This window comes from Pleurodeles waltl, chromosome 6, assembly GCF_031143425.1.
Source record: "Pleurodeles waltl isolate 20211129_DDA chromosome 6, aPleWal1.hap1.20221129, whole genome shotgun sequence".
In the NCBI taxonomy this organism is placed as follows: Eukaryota; Metazoa; Chordata; class Amphibia; order Caudata; family Salamandridae; genus Pleurodeles; species Pleurodeles waltl.
Window position 1 is genome coordinate 1,431,867,869 of NC_090445.1, and position 22,776 is coordinate 1,431,890,644.

The 22,776-nt window shown below is 45.2% G+C and overlaps 1 protein-coding gene across 1 annotated transcript in view; it reads right to left on the reverse strand.

The window, feature by feature from the left end:
- CXCL12 (C-X-C motif chemokine ligand 12) overlaps positions 1–22,776 on the reverse strand; it is a 99,567-nt gene that overhangs the window by 36,623 nt on the left and 40,168 nt on the right. The window contains exon 2 of the mRNA XM_069240810.1: positions 21,231–21,348. Coding sequence (XP_069096911.1) covers positions 21,231–21,348 — 118 coding nt within the window. The remainder of the gene's footprint in view (positions 1–21,230; positions 21,349–22,776) is intronic.

Here is a 22,776-nt window from a genome sequence, read left to right on the forward strand (position 1 = left end):
ACAAAGCGTCAGTGCCACAAAACCACTTGCTTCTGCTGAAGGGTCAGGGGTGGACACTCTGCTGTCCAGGCCAGGGAAGTTAGCTGCGCACGTGGCTCCAGAGATAAAAGAGAAAATATGGAAAGGGGAATTTGTAGATATTTTTAGCCTGGTTAGGGCTAAGAGAAGGGAAGTAGAAACAAAAGAAAAGGAGACAAAGTCCTCGACATTTGGCGAGAAAAAACAAAAAATTGAGGAGAACATTACAAATTGGTTGTTCGGTTACAATGTGTTTATGTCAGTTATGCTTGAGAAAAAGCCAGAAACTGGGATCGCTATGATATTCTATGCAAACAAGATATTAAAAGCTCACCATGCGTATGGAGGAAACGCTTGGCTGGAATATGACATGGATTTCAGGTGGGCAAAGGTGGAGGACCCAACGATAGGGTGGGACCAGACCGAAGTGAATGTTTGGTTATAGTGCGTTAATAACAAGTTACCCACTAAGCAGCCCTTTCGAGCACAGTACGCGAATGACAAAAAAGGATCATGTTGGGCGTTCAACAGAAAGATATGCTCACGCCCAGCCGGGACGTGCAAGTTCAGGCACTCCTGTTCATTTTGCGGGCATCCTTCCCACCCCGAGTTTAAATGCCTTAAGAGATCAAGGGATAAAGTTAAAGAAGGGAGTAAGCCCAATATATAGTTCATCCTTGCCCTCGCCCATTGAACTAGAAGCACTTATCCCCTGGTTGAAGACCTACCCAGCCAAAGCTTCTGCTAGATTATTGATCGAAGGTTTCTCCCAGGGATTTGGAATTCCAGCCTCCAGGGTCCCCCCCCTAAAACACTGCAGGAATTTGCTGTCTGCTGTAAGGACCCATGAAGTGGTCGCAAGAAAAATTGCTAAAGAATGCACATTAGGCAGATTGTCTGGGCCTTTCCAGTCCCCCCCGCTAATGACTTTGTCTGTTCCCCCTTAGGGGTAGTACCCAAGAAAGACCCTGGTCAGTTCAGGTTGATTCATAACCTGTCAGCCCCCGGGGGGGCTTCAGTAAATGATGCTATTGACCCAGTCCTCTGCTCAGTTCGCTATGCTACTGTCGATCAGGCGTTGGAAAAGCTGAGGGTTCTGGGGCGCGGTGCGCTGCTAGCCAAAACAGATATTGAGGCAGCCTTCCGGGTCTTGCCAGTCCACCCTGAAGATTACCATCTCCTGGGATTTCAGTTTAATGGGGGCTATTTTTATGACAAGTGTATGCCCATGGGGTGCAGTGTTTCCTGCAGTTATTTTGAGCAGTTCAGCTCAGCTTTACAATGGATATTCACCAGGCGTACCAATCATGATAACGTGATCCATTACCTGGATGATTTTCTAGTCCTAGGTCCACCTAGGTCTAAAAAATGCCTTTGGGCCTTACAGTCACTAACTGCCATGTTCAAGGAATTTGGGGTCCCAATTGCGCAAGAAAAAACTGAGGGCCCCTCCACTTGCATCACTTTTCTGGGCATCGAAATTGACTCGGAGGCGGGTGAGTGCCACCTTCCTTTAGATAAGCTCCATGCGTTTAAAGGGTCCATCCAGACGGTCCTGTCCCATACTAAAGTCACACTTCACCAACTGCAGGTTCTGGTGGGACAATTGAACTTCGCCCTGAGAATCATCCCCATGGCCCGCCCCTTTTCCAGATCCATAGCTAGGTCCATGGCTGGTTTAACAGAGAAGCACCACCACACCAGACTGTCAGCTGAGGTGAAGGAGGATCTTAGAGTATGGGACGCTTTCCTGCAGGACTTCAATGGGGCGGTAATTTGGCCGCACCAGACAGTAGACAGCCCCGCCTTCGGTCTATTCACAGACGCGGCAGGCAGTGTGGGGTTCGGGGCCATCCTGGGGTCAGCCTGGTGCAGGGCAGATTGGCCAAGTGATATGGTTGGCCTAGGACTCACCAAAAATATTGCATTTTTGGAATTATTTCCCATCATCGTCGCTGTATCAGTATGGGGCGACATATTAAGAGACAAATCTGTGGTATTCTGGTCAGACAACATGGCTGTCGTAGAGAGTATTAATAGACAGAAAGCTAGTTGCAGATGGGTACTGAGATTGCTGAAACATTTGGTGCTGCGGTGTTTGAAGCTCAACGTCACATTCCGAGCAAAGCATGTTCCAGGGGTGAATAACAATGCAGCTGATGCTTTGTCTCGATCATTAATGCAGGATTTTCAGAGGTTCCACCCACAGGCGGCGATGAGGATGACGGAGTTCCCAACATCACTGTGGAAGATTGGTGTCCCGCATTAAATGCCTTAGTAGTGTCATAATTGGCAAAACGCACTAGGGGGGCTTATGAAAGGGGTTTCTGGCATTATAGACGGTTCTTGACATCAGTGAACATTCCAGATTGGTTTTCATCAGAAGCAATCTGTGCCTTTTTGCAGCATTTAAAGACCCAGGGTAAACCAGTATCTTGCGCAAAAGCCAACTTGTCAGCCATACGCTTTTTTGCCAAAATAAGAGGGCAAGATTCTAGGCTCTATGCATTTGTTATTAAGCAGGCGCTAGTGGGGTGGTCTAGAGCAGACGGTCCTAGAATAGACGCCAGGCGACCCATAACCCCGCACTTATTGGAAAAATTGGTGAGCTCAGTCACCTTGGTTACTTTCTCACAGTTTGAGGCTAACTTATTCACAGCGGCATTCACTGTGGCCTTTTACGGGGCTTTTCGCATAGGGGAATTGATAGGTGGCTCCACGAATGACCACGCAGGGGGCCTTCAGTGGCGTGATGTAACAGTCGATAGTAACTCTACCACTATACATCTGCGTAAATCAAAAACTGATCAGTTAGGTAAAGGAGCGAGGATTGTTCTAAGGGCAGCGCATGGGTCAGCAATATGCCCTGTAGCCAATCTAGCTGCTTACTTGAAGGTACGCCCCTTTGTGAACTCCACTGCCCTATTCATACATGCTAATGGGGCTTGCTTGTCACGTTACCAATTTGCAGAGGTGTTAAAGATTACACTACTAACAGCAGGCGTCAACCCGGAAGGGTACTCCCCCCATTCATTCAGGATTGGCGCGGCCACCTTCGCGGCGGGTGCTGGCATGGCAATCTCAGAGGTGAAAGCCATTGGAAGATGGTCTTCCAGTTGCTATAAGCGCTACGTGAGGCCAGAATTGTTATAGGAAGTGATTATTTGGGCATGTCTGCGCGGTTATTCCTTTTTCTCACACAATTTTTCTTTATTTCAGTAGATGGCTCCTCGTGTGGTGTGGGTGTTGGGGCATTCATTCGTTCGTCGGGCGGCATACCGGTTGCAGCAGCTCCGTAAACCGAATCCGGCGGCAAGCTTAGATGTGGCTTTCAGGTGGTGCGGGGTTGGCGGCGCAGGAATTAGACAGCTGCAACAGTTGGTGGACCTGGCTCGTAGATGTGCAGGGCTCCATTCCCCGGACCTCATCATCATTCACATCGGGGGCAACGATCTGGTGCACTTAGGTCGTAAGGCACAAAGGGAGGCCATATTTCTGGAAATTACGCAGCTTGCAAAACAATTCCCACACGCATCCATTGCTTCGTCCCACATGGTGCCACGGAAAAAATGGGGTCCAGGAATTAAGCCAAGGACAATCAATGTGTCTGTTAGGAGACTCAATACAGAGATGTCGAAACTCTGCCCTGGTCCAGGCCGTTTGTGGAACATTCCTCATAGGCAATTAAAAGGACCCGAAATGTTACACAGGGACCTGGTGCATTTGTCTGATCTTGGTACTGACCAATTCATAGCCGATATGCGGTTCTTTGCTGGGTGCCTCTTCTCTGGTGGGGAGGGCGAAGGACCTTTGGGGCCCTGGTCGCCCTCGTGGCGGAAGAAGAGAGACTAAATTAACCTGAAGCAACAGAGGGGACCCCAAGGGTGGGGCCCCGGTATAACAACAGAGATAGGATCCTGAAGTCCTGGGCTCAACCTGCGGATGGACACACCAGATTGGGGTAGGGTGCCCAGATTACTGGGGTGGTCACGGGGCTCATGCCCAGGGCCGCCCCGGTACACCCCTTGGCTGATTGGTGTTTGGAGAGGGGGCGGAACCCTGAGCATGGGGGCAAGGAACAGAGGAAGCTGGGGTGCCGCCCCCCCTAGGGATACAGGTGACAACCAGTCCCTGTGTGGTCCAAAGGAGGTTCAGGACAGGAAGGGATCCTGTCAAAAATTGTATGGTTACAAAAATGTAAAATATATACGTATCTTTATAGATTTAGGATGTGCAGTGAAAACGATTAATTGAGTAATTTGCATAAGATGTTTTTTGCATGATGTTAAGTTGATTAATGAATTTTGATCTTAAACAAAAGTATTTAAATAAATACTTCTTCCAACGAATTAAGTGTCTTGTCAGTGGTGTATGACCTGTGTTGGGGAAATGGCCTGCTGGCGCCTTCCGAGTCCTATGTCACTCAAGAATAGGATTTGAGTTGGCTCGATGGCGGGAAGAACAGCCTGGCTGTACAGCGCAGCATAATTTACAACACTTTATTTGCGCGACAACCAGACAAGCCTTGTCAAAGCGGGTACATGAACATTGTGATACAGCGTTACTTCTTGACAGCAATCATGTGGTAATGATTTGCGGTGCTTTACTGCGGGCTGCTTTATATCCGCGCGCTAGTAAACCGGTGTGCTGCTTTAAACTGCCACGACCATAAATCACAGTGTGTCCTATTTTATATTACCTCTTTAGACAATCACTCTGTGTGCTGTTTTACTACTGTTTGTATATATCACCCCGTGAGCTGCTTTATCACATAGTGTGCTATTTTATATTACCTCTCTAGCCAATCACACTGTGTGCTATTTGTGGTGCTACGGTTTGTATATATCACATCGTGCGCTGTTTTATACCACCGCACGAGTGAATCACGTCTGTTGTTTTCATTGCTATCCTTATGGATCTCATTGTGTGATATTTACGTTCCCATCTTAGTAAATCACATTGTCTGACGTGTTAAGTTGCCCATGTTTGCAAATCCTGCTTTTTATGGTGTTTTATGGTGCCATGTGGGTAAATCGCAGTCAATAACTTTACACTGCCACGTTTGCATGTCGCACTGAGTGATGTTTTATGATATAGCTCACTATTTGTGTTAGTCTGTTTGCTCTGCTCCTTTTCCTCGATTGTCAAACACACCCCGTGTTGTGGTACGATTCTACAGGTGTTATACACATTGTTTGGGTGTGAAAAGCCGGTCAGCCCACCAGCGACCCTGGCGCTGTTTTTATTTTCCACAGAAAATTCCAGTTCTGGTAAGAGCAGCTCTCCTGCGTAGGGTCTCGCGCGCTCACCTGCATTATAAACTGTCACCCGCACAGCTGGTCAGAGGCAGGCTGACCTCGTGAAATGAATAATTCGCGCGCAACGGTCTCCGGTCCCTGCAGGAAACAGCGCAATACTGTTGTTGCTTCACATGAAACATACAGACTGGCTTAATTTAACTGGAAAGGTACACGTCGCAGTCGTCGTCTTTATGTGGTAGTGATAAATCTATGTAACTCATGAAATCTCCAACCGAAATTTTCTTAGCAACGTTGCGTTTCTGCGCGTACAATATACTATGAATTTTAGAAAATTAAGTCTGATGTGTTACAGTCCTAGAAAATTGAAGCCCGTTTGCATTTATGACAAAAACAGTCACATTTGTGATTTATATGAAAAAATGCTGCAACTTCTGGCCAAAATCTGGCCATGTTAGGCAAAGTATTAAAAACTTAGTCTTGTTTCTGGAAGTCTTTGTAAAAGGCAACAGAAATCCTACAATCTGCATTATTCCTGCATCTGAGGGCTCCATTTACAGGGGCCCGTGTATTGCCTCTGTTAAACGTCATTAAATATTTTTTCTATCAGTGTTTCTTCAACCTCTAGAACACGCAAGACATGCATTATTCAGGGAATCAAAACACTGTAACTCATGTGTGGAGACACTGTCTACACATTACCTCCCGTCCCTCCCTCGCCTTCCTTTCAAACCAATGAGGCTTCCTGCCTCCCACTAGACCCTCCCCTTCCCTTTTAAAACCCCCCCCACCCCTACCCCCTCCTGTTCTTTTTGTCTAGCCCACGCTAGACTTTCCCTTTTCACTTACCTTCACGGCGGGGCCTGGAGGTCATCGTTGGATGCACTATTCGGGAAGCGGAGCTCCGCGAGGTGTGCTTCGGCTGGGCGCGTCTTTTCTGAGCAGGCGGGGCTGCTCGTAAGACGCGTCCTGGGAGGCGGCTGACGGGGTCGGCCGGCTCTTGGTGGCTGGGGCGTTCAGTTCCGGTTTTTCTTCGCCGCGGAGCCGCGGAGGGATGCCGAAGAGTGTTTTTGGGTTTCTGTGCGGGTAAGACGGGCGTTCTGCCCGCATTTTGACTGAAATTCTTGTTTTATCCTTTATTTGGATTGGTTCTGGGATATTGTTCCTGGGCCCTGTATATTTTATCTGTGGATGAGATCGTGCCTACAGTTCAGTTAATGGCCGGAATCCAGGTGCTAGAGCTCAGTGGCAAGGTCAAGTACCTTTGGTGCAGCGGGTTACCTGTGTACAGTGGTGCGACTCCCGCCTACACCCTTAAAATTTCTTATGAGGATTATTTCTTCTTCCTCCTCAAAGGAGGGTGGTGCTGATGGCATTTCCACTCCTGGGAGCCCCCTGATTCAGGGTGGTGGTGCTGCGCCCATCATGTCCAGGGAGGAGGTGCAGGAGATGTTCGAGGGGGCTGTTTCCAGAGCTCTTCATGCGGGGATGGCCTGGCCTAGTGGGGCTGGGCTACCCGTTCTCCTGCAATTGCAGGGAAGTCCTCCTCTGAGAGTGTGGGAGGGGATGCTCCATCTACGTCCTCTGGGGGTGATTTTGGCTCCAGGAAGGTGATGTGGGTTGTGAAGGCACATGTAAGGGTTTCCTGTGTTTAGTCCTGCCAACGCTGGCTCTCTCTTTTTCCACGATATCAGACGCTGTCTGTATTTTCCATGCCTTTTCGGGGACCTGTGAAGGATATGGTATTTTGGGAGTGGAGGATGTGGATATGGCTCAGGTTCCACGGTTCATTCAGATACGTTCTTTACTTTTGGGTGAGGAGGTATGGCCTCCCTCGGTCCTCCTGGATTCACGTTTGGCTACCCTGATTGGCAAAACAGCTGTCAATCCGGAGGATTGTGTGCCTGCTGATGCCACGGACCGTAGGGTGGACTCAGGGCTTAAGAGGGCTTTTTGCGGCTGAGAATCTGCCTCTGTGGGCAGGTATTTCTTCGGCTTCTGCGGCCCAGTCGTTGGTGCAGGACTTGGATGAACTGGCAGTGGCTGTTCAGGATGGGGCAGAGTGTTCGGAGCTCCTGGCTGGTATGGGGCAGCGGCCTGGTTGTTGGCAGATGTGTCTTCAGATGTGGTCCGTACTTCGGCTCTGGCTTCTGGGGCTTTGATTGGGGCTCGTAGGTCCCTCTGGTTGCGTTCCTGGAAGGCTGATCCAGGGGAGGAGGCGGCCTTGTTGAGACTGCCGTTTGAAGGCCGTAACCTATTTGGTGGGCAATTGCCGTCCATGCTTTCCAAGGCATTTAAGGAGAGGAAGCATGCCTTACCTTATAAAGGGGGTTCTTCTTCGGGTGTAGGGTGGAAGAAGCATTCCTGATCTTCTCCTACTAGGGTTGCTAAATCCTTTTCATTCAGGAAACGACGTTTTCAGCCGCGTTTTTCGCCTAAGTGGTCTGCTCCTGTGACCCGGGGTGGTTTCAAGAAGGGGTCCTGACAATCACTGTGGGCCTGGCAGAGGGCCGGTTGGGGGAAGACTGAGTCGCTTTCTGTCAGCTTGGGAGGACAGTGTAAACGATCATTGGGTAATAGACATTGTGACCAATGGTTATGTCATAGATTTTGTTGTGGTTCCTCCAGATTCAGGGGTACGTCCCACACCTCTGCCTTCAGGGGGGTCACGGAGAAGAGCATTGTTGAACGGAGTGCGAGGCTTACTGGTCAAAGGGGCCATTTCCCGCGTTCCGCTAGACGAACGGGGTCGGGGCACTTATTCGGTCTTGTTTCTTGTACAGAAAGTTTCAGGGGGATTTCGGCCTGTGCTCAATCTAAAGGAGGTGAATACCTGGATCAGGACAGTGCATTTCCGCATGCTGTCCATTCAGACTATTTTTCCATTGGTCAGACGAGGGGACTTTCTGGTGTCACTGGATCTGCAGGATGCTTGCCTACACGTGCCTGTGGCAGGATCCTCTCAATAGTTCCTGAGGTTTGCTGTGGATCGGGTGCACTGTCCGTTTTGTGTTCTGCCGTTCGGCCGCAAGACTTCTCCTCAGATTTTTACGACGGTACTGGCCCCCCTGGTGGCTTTGCTACATTCAGAAGGGGTGTTTACTCATCCATATCTGGACGACATTTGCTCCGTTCTACCTCGCAGGCCCTATTTCGGAAGCAGGTTGCCCGAGTTCTGGTGTCCGGCAGAACCACGTTTTTTTTTAATCAACGGGGGGCTGTCGGTTTAGTCCCATCCCAGGATCTGGTTTTTCTGGGGTCTCAGTTTCGGACTCTTCTTGGCTTGGTGGCAGTGTCAGTGAAGAAGTTTGTGGTGCTCCGGTCCATGGTGGGGATGGTTGTGGTACAGACGGCCCTCCGTGCTTTTCTATGATTGCGGCTGCAAGGTCATTTGGTGGTTCTGCGGTGCTTGTTCGGGCATCGTAGTGGCCAGGGCTTATGTCATACTTCATGGGGGGACCTGGTCTAGGGCTTTGTTCGGTCTGGCCTGGAAGATTTTTTTGGTGTGGGCTCAGGAGTGGGTTTCTGCTCTCAGGGCTGCATACGTTCGGCCATTGTGTTACTTCCTCTCAACTTTTCTCCATCCAGAGTTCACTGTTTCTTCATCTGGTTCGGCTCTGGGGTTTCCAGTGCTGGATGTGTTCGCGTCCGAGTAAAACGCGTAGCTCGGTCACTTCGGCTCCCGGTTTTCGGTGTCCCCAAGCCTGGGAGGTGGACGGGATGTCGTGTCCTTGGCCGAGGGGCCTTTTGTATGCGTTCCCGCCGTTTCAGCTACTCGGGCCTTTGCTGTTAAGGGTGCGGCTTCTGGGGGCCAGGGTTGTCCTGATTGCTCCCCATTGGCCTAGGGCGAATTGGTTCCCATTGCTGCAGCTGAGGGCATCCGGTCGGATGTGGCCTCTTCCTCTGTGTCCGTCTCCCCTGGAGTTTCCCGGCCTCTCGTTGAGGTCTTAGGGGAGGTTACGCTTGACTGCCTGGGAATGGCCCGCCGAGGTTTGACGGGTCTGGGGGTGCCAGTGGCTTTAAGTTCTACTTTACTGGGTTCCTGGCGGCGTTCCACTTTACTTTCTTAGGGTAGGCTGTGGTAGGTTTTTTTCTTCTTGATGCTTGAGGCATGTATTGGATCCTACCGGCACGTCTCTCTTTGATGTGATGCAGGTCTTGCAGGACGGTACACAGTTGAGGTTGTCTGGGGTGTCTCTGCTGGTACAGTGGGCGGCTATTCAGGCATTTTGAGGTCCGTGGCGCAGCCTTCCGGTTAAGGGTCGTTTGTTGCCGGGATTTTTTCAGGGGCTTTTTCATTTGTTTCCTCGCCCTGTACGTTCTTTTCCTTCAGGGGATCTTTCTTTGGTGTTGGAGGTTTTAATGGATTATCCTTTTGAACCTCTGGGGGACTGTGTTTACGTCTTCTTTCCTTAAGGACGTTCTTTTTGGTGGCCATTGCTTCGGCTCGCCGTTTAGTAGACTTGGGGGCCTTGGCCTGTTCCTTTCCTTTTTGGGAAGTTTTTCCGGATCGGGGGGTTCTGGTTCCGGTACCTTCTTTTATCCCGAATGTCAATTCTTCTTTTCATGCTCGCCAGGAGGTCATCCTTCCTTCCTTTTGTCCGAATCCCGCTTTGGTGGTGGTGGTTCGTTTGCTTTTGTTGGATGTACGCAGGGCTTTGTTGGAGTGCCTGAGGGTGGTGGCTCCTTTAAGTAAGGGTGATTAGCTTTTTGTAAATTTTGGGCCGGCCCGTAGCGGAGATGCCTTCCACGGCTTCCTTGAGTCGGGGGGTGAGATCATTGATTCTGTTTTTTTTTTTTTTCCTTGATGGGGCTTGTTCCTCATCAGGGGGTTTGGGGTCGTTCTACCGGGGGTATGGCGGCTTGGGTGGCAGAGTCTCAGGGGATTTCAGTGGTGGGAGTTTGCAGGGCCGCCACTTGGGCCTCGCCTTTGGCGTTCGTTCGGCATTCTGGCCGGTCGGACTTGGGTTGTTTGGAGTCGGTATTGGTTCACCGGGTCTTATCCTCTATGTAGTCTTAGGGGTGGGGTTTTGGTGGCCTTTGTGCATGATATTGAACTTCTTGCAACTCAGTGTCCGTCTCCTGTGTGCTTCTTGCTATGTCTCATTGGTTTGAAAGGAAGGCGAGGGAGGGACGGGAGGTAATGCGTCCATTTTTTTGCGATAATGGCATTACTCCTAGTCCTACTCCCTCGCCTTCCTTTCCGTTCCCTCCCGCCCTCCCGGTACGGACTGTCTGAGTTGCTGCTTGGGCTTGGTTTTTGTACAGGAGGGGGTAGGGGTGGGGGGGGGGTTTAAAAGGGAAGGGGAGGGTCTAGTGGGAGGCAGGAAGCCTCATTGGTTTGAAAGGAAGGCGAGGGAGTAGGACTAGGAGTAATGCCATTATTGCAAGAAAATGGACGCATTATCGAGGAAGTGGACATTGATGTGCGTTCGCCTTTAACCTCAGAAAACTTACGAAAAAAACCCAGCAAAAGTTCAACTATGGGGTCTACTGACTCAGACTCTCTGGCATTTGTTTTTTTGTTTTTGACGCGAAAGTATTGTTTAAATCTATAGTGAACTCCTATGTGGGGATTTCTGGAAGAGTACAGTGGCGCCCTCTGTGGGTGGCCGACGCTGCCACCATTGCCAGAGACAGAGTCCAGCCCTTAATTTGTTAGCTGCAGGCACTGTCCACATGCACTCATTTTTGCATTTTTGGGGAGTGTGTCTTATTTTTCATCATCAAACTTTGTCACAGAACAAAAGAGAGTAAAGCAGAACATGCTAAAGGGAGAAGGAAGAGAAACGTAGGAAATCAGGGACACAGAGAGAAAGCAGAGGTTTAAAAGAATGTATGAGTCCTATAAAAGAGATATGAATCGTAGGGAATGAGAAAAGGGTATTATATTCAGTTATCCCGCATGCAGTAACACCAATGGCTCCTACAAAAATGTGCTCCTGCACTCATTTTTACAAATTAATCTTTTCAGCACGTTAACAGGATGCCTCTAGTAAAGGGGGTGATAAAAGAACAAAGAGGTACCTGGATGGGTAAATGCCAGGCCAGGTGAGTCTGTCCTCAGGCGAGTGCCTGCCACTGGCACCACTGACAGCTGGTTACCTCCCAAACGTAGGAGAAGGGAAGTGACCGGCTAAGTACCAGACAACTCTTGATTGTGAGTAGCGTTCAGGATCCATGAAGCTGCCCCAAGGCAAGGAACTTTATCAGAATGTGGCTTCTTTTTGGCAGGAAGGAGAAGGCAAACTTTTAGGTGAATGTTAAGTGAAACAAAGTGCGGCCTGCAAAGTTATGTACAAGGATGATTGATGGTCATCAGAGAAACTAAAATCATTTACAGTTGTTTTATTGCTTTATTTACAGATGATGGGCATCAGAGAAACTAAAATCATTTACAGTTGTTTTATTGCTTTATTTACCGGGTGAAAGGAGTTTTTAAGTCACTTGAAAGAGGTACCTTGCTATTTTCTGCAGGAATAAAATAATGTAATGAGCTTAATCTGCGGAAAACACAAGGAGCTCACGGAATAAATGCTAAAGAAAATAGGGAGTGGGGAAAGAGAAGGAAGAAAGGGAGTGGAACAAGGGCAATCAAACAACACCAAAAACGAGTGTGACAACAAGGGCACAAGGGCAATGACACAGGAGCAGGCAGATGAAAAGAGAAACAGCAGGCCTGAACACTGGAGCAACGAACATGTGGCAGGGACATGGGAGAATACAGGAGCCTGGACATGAACACACTAGCACGTGGGCAAGAACCAAGAGAGTGGGGACATAGAGCACAGACATGGAAAGGGTGGAAATAAACGAGGAATACTGGGATAGTCACAGTTTGACACTGACACAAGTAGATGGGCGCAGGCATCACTATATAGTAGTGGTTTTCAAACTTTTCAATGTCGTGCCCCGTTCCCCCAGTTGAAAAATAAAAATCATTGGGGCCCACCTCAGAATTTTCCATAATTATTTTATTAAGATGGCAATGTCTAAATATGTCTAAATATACTTAAACATTGCAGTTAAGTACTATTACCATTTTAAAAATGCAGTAACAGTTTTCTGCTTAAACAGAGCATTATTATCTGTATAATGCTTCTTTTGGCCAGAGCATCACTCCCCCCTGGGATCACTTGAGGGCCCCCAGTTTGAAGACCCCTGCTATAGAGGGATTTGGATAATGACACATGGATGCAGACAATGGGTCATACATACTAGCATATGAAGACCAAGATGAAGAGAATAAAGTTAAGAGACTGATGACAGCAGAGACTGCGAGATTAGCAAAGATCAGAGAAGTTGAAGAGAATAAAGGTAAGAGACTGATTTACAGCAGAGCCTGTGAGAGTTGCAAAGATCAGAGGACGTGAGACAAGTAGTGATTAGAGACTATTATGAAGTCAGATAGTAGATACTGTGAGGTGAGCAAAGATCAGAGGACGTGAGGCAAGTAAATATATATACTATAATGAAAACAGAGATCAGAGACTGAGGGTAGCAAAGATCAGAGAGAACACGAGATTAAAACATGTAAGAGACTATGGTATAAGCAGAGATCAGAAACTGAGAGAATGGAAAAGATCAGAAAAAGCAAGGCGAGCAGAGGTAAGATACTAACATAACAGAGGTAAGAGACTTTGAGGGTAGCAAAGATCAGAGATCATGAGGTGAAAAGATGTAAGAGACTATGATATAAGCAGAGGTCAGAAACTGAGAGAATAGAAAAGATCAGAAAAAGCAAGGCGAGCAGAGGTAAGAGACTAACATGAAAACAGAGATCATAGACTGTGAGGCGAGCAAAGACTGGAGGAAATCAGATCAACAATGCTGAAACATTAAGGAGCTCAGTAACAGTAAAGCCAACAGACACTAGAAAGCGTGCAGGACGGCGTGGGCAACAGTCCAGGCTTTAGGGCAGTGCGAATGGTGCCACTGGACCAGGCGTCAGGCAAAGAGGGCAACCTCTGGGTTAATGGACTTCGTATCCTCTATCTGTGGCTAAAAGAAGACATTGAAGAAGAAGGTGGGTGCAATGGAGTGTTGAGGAAGTGCAGAGAAACCCAGGCTCAAGGGCAGACATACACAGAAACTATCGTACATGTACATATGTGTCAACACAGCCATACAAAAGAGGCCGGGGGCACGTGAATATATGCGAAGATGTGTCCACAAATATACACAAACAAATACATATTTACATACATATACACATACATTTTCTATGCTATCTCCCAATGCTGTGTATTTTTAGCTTGTGTTGTACGTACAGTGTTTTTTTTCATACTCCTGGGAGCTCCGATCATCGATAGGGCTTTGCACCATGTCTAACCAAGAGATGTCTTTACTTTGTTAATAGTGGTGTATTTATCCCGACCGAGAAACCAAACATATTTGTTAGCAGCTGGAAGTTAGCAGCTCTTTCAAAGTACAGAAAAACTCAAACCCTACATTTCAGTGTTTGATTCCTGCATATACAAGTATCTTTTCACACAAATACACACGCGCACCCACACATGCCGTATATATATATATATATATATATATATATATATACAGAAACACACACACCCACACACACGCTCTGTGCACAAACATACACTCAACGTAAAAAAGTTTATTAGTGAGGAAGGGCTTCAACAAAGACTGGGTCGGTGCAGTCACTCACTGCACCTAGCTGCAAGGAGATCTCTAGTCCATCTTAAAAGTGCAGGAAGGTTGCTGTTTGCACTTTGAAACAAGGAGCAGCTTTGAAGCTGCTGCTCAGTATTTCACTTGAGTGCGCTGCCCACAGGGCAGCACATTTTTCATAATAGAGGATAGTTTCCTTGTTCCCCACTGCGCACCTATTTAAAGGTGTGGCCCTGGTGCAATCAGGAAAAGTGTGCTCTATCTGTAATAAGGCCCCACTTGCTGCAGAATGTTGCCCTTCACCTCATCCTTGAAATACCAAGGAGGGCATCAGTTTCTGGTTACCTTAGGGATTTGCATTGGCTTCCTCTTAAGAAGAGAATTTTGTTTAAGATGCAGACTGTCATTCATTGAGCCTTTTACAAGCATGGTCCCATTTACTTGATTTCTAGGACGTTGCATTATAATCCTATCCATTCTGCAGCAGCACTGCTTGTAGAGGTACCCAGACTTCACTTGGCCAGGCTGGTAGAAGGTCTTGCTCAGTACTTTCTAGTAAAGCTTGAAATAGGCTTCCAGAATCTCTTTGCACCATCTCATATGAATCTCTATTCAGAAAAGAGCTTAAAACTCACATTTTCTCTCTTAGCTCATAGCTTGGTTAGGGAGCCTGCTTTTTACAGCTGTAGCACTGGAGTCCTTGGAGTAGCAGTGAGCTTAACAAATCGTTTCAATCTTCATTCATTTATTCATTTGCTGCACCCGCCTGCAAGGTTTTTCTGCCCTTTTGAATTGTCGACCAGGTTGCAGCCTGTGAAGTGAAAGGTGGACTAGATGCTTCACACCGCCTGTCCGCCTACCACTAGTGCTGCAAGGGAAGGCGCGAGATCGCAGTTCCATAGAGGACAGCGCACCCCTGTGACAGGACACTCTGTGTGCCCCCTGTTGTAGGTGTGTCATTGTGCAGACCAATGGAGCACGCCCTTTATGATATGGGTCCGGGAAACAGTGTGGGATCATTACCAGAAGAGAAGTTATAAATGGAGGACAAAAGAATTAAGATACTGTGAGAAGAGCAGAGAAAGGAAACAATGAGATGAATTTAAATTATGTAATAATAGTGATAGTAATAGCAACCGTGGTGTCATTCTTCTTTTCTTCTTGTTCTTTTTCTTCTTCTTCTTTGTATTTTTATTGTTCTTGTTGTAGCTGTTGCTGTTACTATTATTATGATTGTATGATTGCTGTTATTAATATTTTTGGTGTTATTATTTAGATATGACGCAACACAATCTGAATTGTGAACTGGTTCTAATGGGTGTCATAGGTACCCAACTCCATGCTACGACGGCAGTGGATAATAGTCACTACCGTAGAGCTGCTGTGGCACTAAAACCTGGCAACCAGTAATTTGTCCTGAATCTTTCAGACCTGAGTTCTCTTTGTCTCAGTGCACAGTTAATCTGTTGGATTTTCGCCCCTCCTAGTGCCAGCTGTCGGGCAGCCCAGTGGAAAAGAGTGCTAAGCTGCTGCTTATAACAGGACACGGTTCTTTTGTGTGCTCTTCCACCCTGGGATCAAAGGTCACATGTACACCAACAGGAGGAATCCAGGATGCTCAATGTATGCACCTCAAAGTAAAGCACTCTGCAGGGCAATCTACGGAAAAAGGGGATTACCTAAATCCATAAAAACATGGAGAGTTGGGAATGAAAAGGTGACTTGGGGGAGCCAGTAAGTAACAATTCCTTTGTGTCTTATTTTGATACCATCTTTCCTTTATGTGACTAGTAAAACTAAATTTGGTGAAAGTCATTGATATTTTCAGACGAGACCATAGAAGACTCCCAGAGTCCCATGGGTTGGGACAGTCAAACAATGTAATACAAACGTTTGAATTCACTGAAGATTTTGGAATTTCCCGGTAGAGATGAGAAATTACCTAAAGTTTTTTGTCTGTTTCTTTATCTATGCCTGGATTTTCTAACAGAAATAAACATTCAAGAATATCTGAAAGGATAGAAAAAATACTAAAGCCAAAGGCCAGGGACGTAGGGTAGGTAGCATTGATGTGACACCTAGCAACAAGGGGAAGTAACGCATCTGACCATAACTGAAGTACTAACTTATTGTAACAGAAGCTCAGCTGACTGGCTGGCTGAGATGAGCAATGGGTACTTCAAAATTAGTTTTGACAGGGAAGCCACCAGCCCCAGACACTCACACCGTGACTCTCTCCTATCCCCTGGGACAGGATGCTGCAAGCATGGGATAGTCTTTACATTCACTAACAGAGGGGATGCTGGGAAAAGTTTATGTTATGTTAAGTGTTTTGTGCGTCTTTTACGGCTCATTGAGTCTCATTGACCCTAGTCAAAGTCGTCTATTCATATTCTATTTTGATGTGTTTTGTATTATCAAGAGACTCAGATTGAAGTAAGCAAATGCACTCTTTGGTAACAGACTACATTGAACAATGTCCAACTACATCCTCTTATGGGCTTGGTGGGGCATTGAGTGCATGTATGTATATGCCAAAGAATAATGTGCCTTGTTTCGCTCTCATGGGATTTATGGTTGATAACTGTTTGCAGATGTACCATGTGCAGTGCTGGAAAATAATTTCTACACTAATTCCTCCCTTTTATTAATATGTTTCAACATTTTATTGTAACTAACTAACTAAGCAGACATGCTCTCTTTTATCACACAATATCTGGAATAAATGCTTTTTTAAAGCAAGAATGAGTCCAACTGATAAACAATTCCATAATCACAAAGTTATCTAGTATGGCACTTTAAAAGGCAGAAATCAACTTACCTAATAGAGGACATAATTTGTCACTAATGAAAAATATGGATGATCCTGAGATCAAGTGGGCTTACTGAGATTTACTAGAAAACGCAAACTGAAGAAATATTTTTCACTTCCAAAGAAAGGACATCTCAAAATTGAAAACAAGAATATAAAAAGGATGATCTGTTATCGATTTATGGACAAAATTGTTAAACAATTAGTGAGGAGTAACAAATTGATTACTGGAGATACTAACGTACTATGACTCATGAAAAGAAAGGTGAATGAAATTGGGGCCTATAAATATTATAATATAATTCAATTATGAAGGGGATTAATATATTTTTGAAAATCCTGAGTAAGCAGTTGTCCGTGAAACCCATGTTGGTTACATTTCTTGGTTTTTGGCCTTTCTATTGTATGGACCATATGAACTTTATTGAAATTTGGAAACCAAAACCATCGAAATTAGTATTTTTGGTGGAAGGTGAAATAAAGACTTAAAAATGTTAAGAAGAAACTACACCACAGTGAACAACTTTTTATATTGTGGTTATGACTGAAAACTCTTTATGGTGTTGTTCTCATCCTGCGGATTAACAAATGATTGACATCATAGGGTACCAATTGTAGTGCGGGAACTAGCAACAGGAGTTTTTTCTCTATAAACCCATTTGTTTCAGATATTATGAAAACTACACCTATGCAGATGCAACGTCAAATGTCAGGAAGCAAAATCGACCATGCTCCTTGCCCTTCAGCCTTATTGGCTTATAACTATTGCTACATAAGGTGAAGCTCTTTCCTGGTTTTCCCTGAGTTGAGTTGAAATAAGTGTCAACCCGCTATCTTTGAACATTTCTCATGATCTCTTAATAGGGTTTGTACTATGACCAAACGAGTAACAATTCATTCACAGAAAGATTAGCAAGTGTTGGAGTTTATGGACTTTAGAAAAGCAGGCCAGCTTTGTCAAGTACAGGGAAAAGGTGACAAATTGCTCATGGAAAGCAATGGTAAGACCTGAGACCAAGTTGTATCTGCTTCGGTACAGGTTAGTCAGCAACCTAAGCAGTTGGTAAAACTGGAGTTGGGAAAGAACAAGTTCCACCTAACATGGAACTGACTGAGTGCTTCCTGCCACAGTCAACCTGCTGGAGTCACCTGTGTGTTTAGTTAGTCTCACTTTGTGCAAGTGTCTCACTCAATGTGCTGTGTTTAGAACGCAGAGATAGCTATTAGATGGGGTTATCAGTTCTAGTCTACCATACCAGCCTCAGCTTCTGAGAATATTGTTTTTTCACATAGCAGCAGCACATAGCATCTTTGTTTAGTCTGCTTCTCTAAATGAGGGTCGAGAGACACACTCACCACTATTTTCTCAGATTTCTTAGATTTGAAAGATTTTACTTTATCCTGCCCTAGAGATGTGAAAACATCTATGGCGATTTTCACATATTTTGCAGAAAAATTAGACTTCCTTTACCCATGGCTCTTCAGATCAAAGCAGTGCAGGAGATGCAAATGCCAACGATTATCATAAGGAATCAGTGACCCCATCAGAATGTGTCAGTCATAGGAGGCAGTCACCAAGCTTCCGAAAATGACTGGACCGTTTGACATTCTTGGCCTTGCAATGAACCATATCGTGATCTCTATCTCTGATGTCCTGACGTGAAGAAAGGGTTCTGTGAAGGCACCTGCATGACAGGACGCAGGGGAGGTCTACAATGAAATAACAGAAAGAGCTCAAAGTGTCCCCACATCATGAGGTACACACTAGTGTAGCAAGCACAAGGAGCATACACCTAGGGTGTGCAAAGACGCAATCTTTTTCTTTCATGCACTTACAGCAAACACTTCTGTTACCACCAGCTTTAAGCATGTGAGAGATGACATAGACAAGTGATTTGCCGCTTATGAAGTTGAACTTAGGATACAAGGTCCCAGAGGAATATCGGCAGGAGAGTGGGGTAGGTAGCCTGTGGAAACACATGCCCATAGTGGGGAGGGATTCGAGGGAAAAAGAGCACCAGTTTCAAAGCAGCAAGGAAAACAATTTTAAAACAAATTAACAAGAAAAGAGTCACTCCATTTTCTGTGCCAATCAGCTTTTGTAGAGAAATATTGCCAAGTATGAGGCTATATTTTGAGGGAAAAAACTATACAAGAGCATAGACATACTTCAGTAATGAAACAAGCCAGGCATATCTAATAAATACTTTACGCAAATCTTGCTAACAACCTCATGTTGAATGGAGCACATTGTAATCAATCCCAATACGTTCGGGCCTAGTAAGCTGCTTTCAGGTTTCGGGATCCTCCACCCCTCATGCTCTGACAGAGTAGAAATTATCGCACCCAGATTTTGCTGCTGTTGAGAAATAATGCTCCTGTGCATATTTCAGGAATTTTACTTTAGAATGCATTTGAGAAAGTATATTACTAAAACAATGCTGTAAAATAAAATGTTTTCTAGCGGTTTTGAACAAGAGTTCGTAGATAGCACTGCTCCTACTTCTGCCATGTTGACTCCAAATTCTACTGGAAAGGGTCTGATTTGCTCACTGAGCTCCCTTGCTTAGTAAGTCGCTAATACAGAAGTATTTTCCAGGGTTATAAGGAGTGCTGTGCTATGAACATCCTAGACTTGGAGCCAAATTTTACAGTTTGGGGGAGACGGTACTCCGTCATAAATGTGATGGATTTCCCCTCTACTGTATTATGATCCTATAATAGCATATGGAGACTTTAATATGACGGATGGGATATCCATCACATTTGTGATGGGGTAGTGCATCCACCAAAATCTAAATCAGTTTGAATAAATGGGGCAACCCAGTGCCCTGGGACCTGGATAAGTGAATAATGTAACAGAAAAAGTTTTTGGTCCCTCCGGAGGAAGGATATGAATTTACTTCCATGACAGTGGTTGTACCATAAAGAAAATTCTGTACCGATGACGTTTGTGAGTGATATATCACATTTATTAGAAACTTAAATTCAACAATTTAAAGCAAAAGTAAATTTCTGTAAGATCTAAATCAGGCCATTGGTCTGTGAAAGAGGCTCATGAAGCAGGTTGTCTATTTCGCGCTAGCATGCAGTTCTAACTGTGGTAGATACACATGCCCTAGAGTAAGAAGCATGACCTAGATAACCAAAGTCAAGGATATTGCAACAGAGTGGCATGACACTGGGGATCGGCTGGTGGAGGTGGATTCAGGGAATATGAAGGTATTGCAGAATTGGCCGACACCACTTCACTGAAGCTAAAGTAACGCCCGAAATCACAAACACTGAATCAATGAGGATAATGGAAAGGCCTACTGCATATTCTCAAACTGGAGCTAATGTTATCGCTACTGTAATAAATAAAACAAATTGGACCTAATGTTGTGACCCAACCTACAGAGCCCAGAACCCACTAGAGATCCAAGTAAGTCACCATCTCTTATGACTAAAGCCCACTTGTTGAGGATATAACACACCAACACACCACAGAAGCTGAAAACTTGGCTGAACCACTGAACACTTCAGCATCAGTTATAGGCAACTGCATGGAACTAATCTTTTAATGCATTCCTTGAAAACAATGCAGTTGGAGCTGAAGGTATGTCCCAAGCATGAATTAACCCACCACTGGCACTGGAGTAATCGCCTACTCGTGAAAATTCAACATGCACTGCACTCACTCAGGTCTGTGACACCCTCTGATCAAACAATGCTTTTATATACCTTCAGTAATATCCTGGTGTCGAAATCAATTTTCCATCACTTTTAAATAACAATTTCTCATATATATCTGTTGCTAGTGAAATCATATTTTCTTTTAATTATGTTTCCAAGATTATAATCAAATGTCTTCTTTATGATCATGCACTTTTATCACGAGCACTCTTTGTTATCTTTCTCATGTAAAAAAGTGAATAAACTGTGTCAAGTGCAAAGTGGAGGGTTCATTCACAACTGAAATAAATGTTATGGCCACTCTAATCAATACCTTTGGAACCAATGGTCAGGACTATCCCATAAATGTAGCAAAACTGAAGGTAATGTCAAGGCAAATGTTATGGAATCCCATACTACTGAATACCAAGACAAGCACCATTCAGTGAACAGCATACCACCAAGAAAATGTTAGAGTCCATCAAAGAAATAGCTGTTGTTGGGGCTGACGTTATAACCCATTGCCCAACTAAGTCTCATGGTTTCTATATCCACAGTCCATCTCATTAATGTCCCACAAAGAGATTTCAGATACAAATCACTCCTCAAATCATCCATCACTGAAACTGAAGTTATTGCCTGTTCTGTGGACTCCATCACTGCACCAAAGTAGATTTGTACCAAGACTCCCCAAACCAACTCTTGTCTGGGTCACTAAGACAAACAGGATGAGAGATATGGAACATATGAAGATACAAATAGCCTAGTACAATTAATGACACTTGCACACAGTGCCAAGATCAGGGATGGGATGGGAGAACAGAGAAGCCACAGGAGGCACTATTGCCTAGACTTACACAATTTGGAGGGAGCAATTGGCCGTGGACAGGATCTTCAGGTGCTTGATGTTGTTCCTTGACACAAAGCTCTCAAAGGACCGGCAGGGACATCGATAACTCAGGCTGACTGGCTTCGCTAGAGGGAGAAAGCAGAGTTCAAACAGCTTAGGTCATTCTTAGGCTTGGTCTACTTGTGCAGAAGTTAATAAGCTGCCATAATATGTGTCATGGTGTGCTCAGTCTTATTAAGATAATCACAGAGACGAATGTAGCTCTCTAGGTTTCTTTCTTAACCTTCTTTTTTTACACCCTCTACACCACCTCCAGTTGTCACATTATCCCCTCTTCCAACTTTTCATGTCACCTGTTTCCTTGTGATAACCAAATCATCTTTTCATTTTCATCTCCAACTTTACAAACAATTTATGAACAGCTTTCAGTTATTCTGTTTGGAGAGCACTGCAAAGCATCATGTTTGATCCATATAAAACCCAAATTAGCCATGTTACCTCTTCAGTTACCGCTGCCACTTTTACATCTCTCATTGTTTTTCTTCTTAATGCCATCCTTCCCTTGCCTCCAGCCTAAAAACACGCACTGTTTGACAGACTCACACACCTTTGTATCTTCATAGCCACAGCAACTGCCACCAAAGTTTATATTCTCGGTATGGTTATGATCCATTCCACCACAGTTATCAATCTGCCAAGAGAGATCCTCTTCAATGTGGTCCTCAAATATGACCACACTAACAGCCTCCACCTTGGCTTCACATGGTGTTCCATCCTGGACACAAAGAAGCCTGTGGATACAACTCTTTTCTATCAAGAGCAACCCTACCTTCTCTTAACATGACTACATAAGCACACTGACTGAGACCAATAGAGTCCTGCATAAACTCCTCATTCATGCATTAAGATAATTAGTCTTCCTTTCCTTTTCCTACCACACATTGTCCATCTAATTTCTGTATCCCAAATACACTCTGCACTTACTGTGCCTCTCACTGTCACAGAACAGTGTCTGGGCTGTAGCTAGGGAAATTCTCGGACTTTGCTTTCACACCGTTATGTGAAATTTCGCAAAAGGAACTGAAATTACTTGTATATACCTAAAATGTGAATCAGTCGTTTTGCATCATACTTTAGTGCAAAAAGCATCTTCATGGCAGGTTTTGAAGCTAGGATGCATGTTGCTCTGAAAAAAGTGATACTGCAAAAGCAGAGAGAACAACAGCCATTCAGGGTCAGTTGGTCCCATGCAGTCTCACTAGATTTTTACCCCAAATGGAATGTTTCATGAAGTGGCATAATGGCATAATTTTGGGAACTTCGCATTGCAAGCTTAAAACGAAATTCCAGAAATTACGCAAATGATGCTGGTTCAATTTAAATTTCACCCAGGCCTAGCTATGGAAGGTTGATAGGCAGCACCACCAGTGATGCCTGCGCGAGATTACTATGGCAGAACAAAGTCATACAACCTCAACTACTTTAATTTTTGTACCCAAAAACCATACAAACTTTAACTTCTCGTTGTTTGTGAACCTAAAACATGTGGGGTG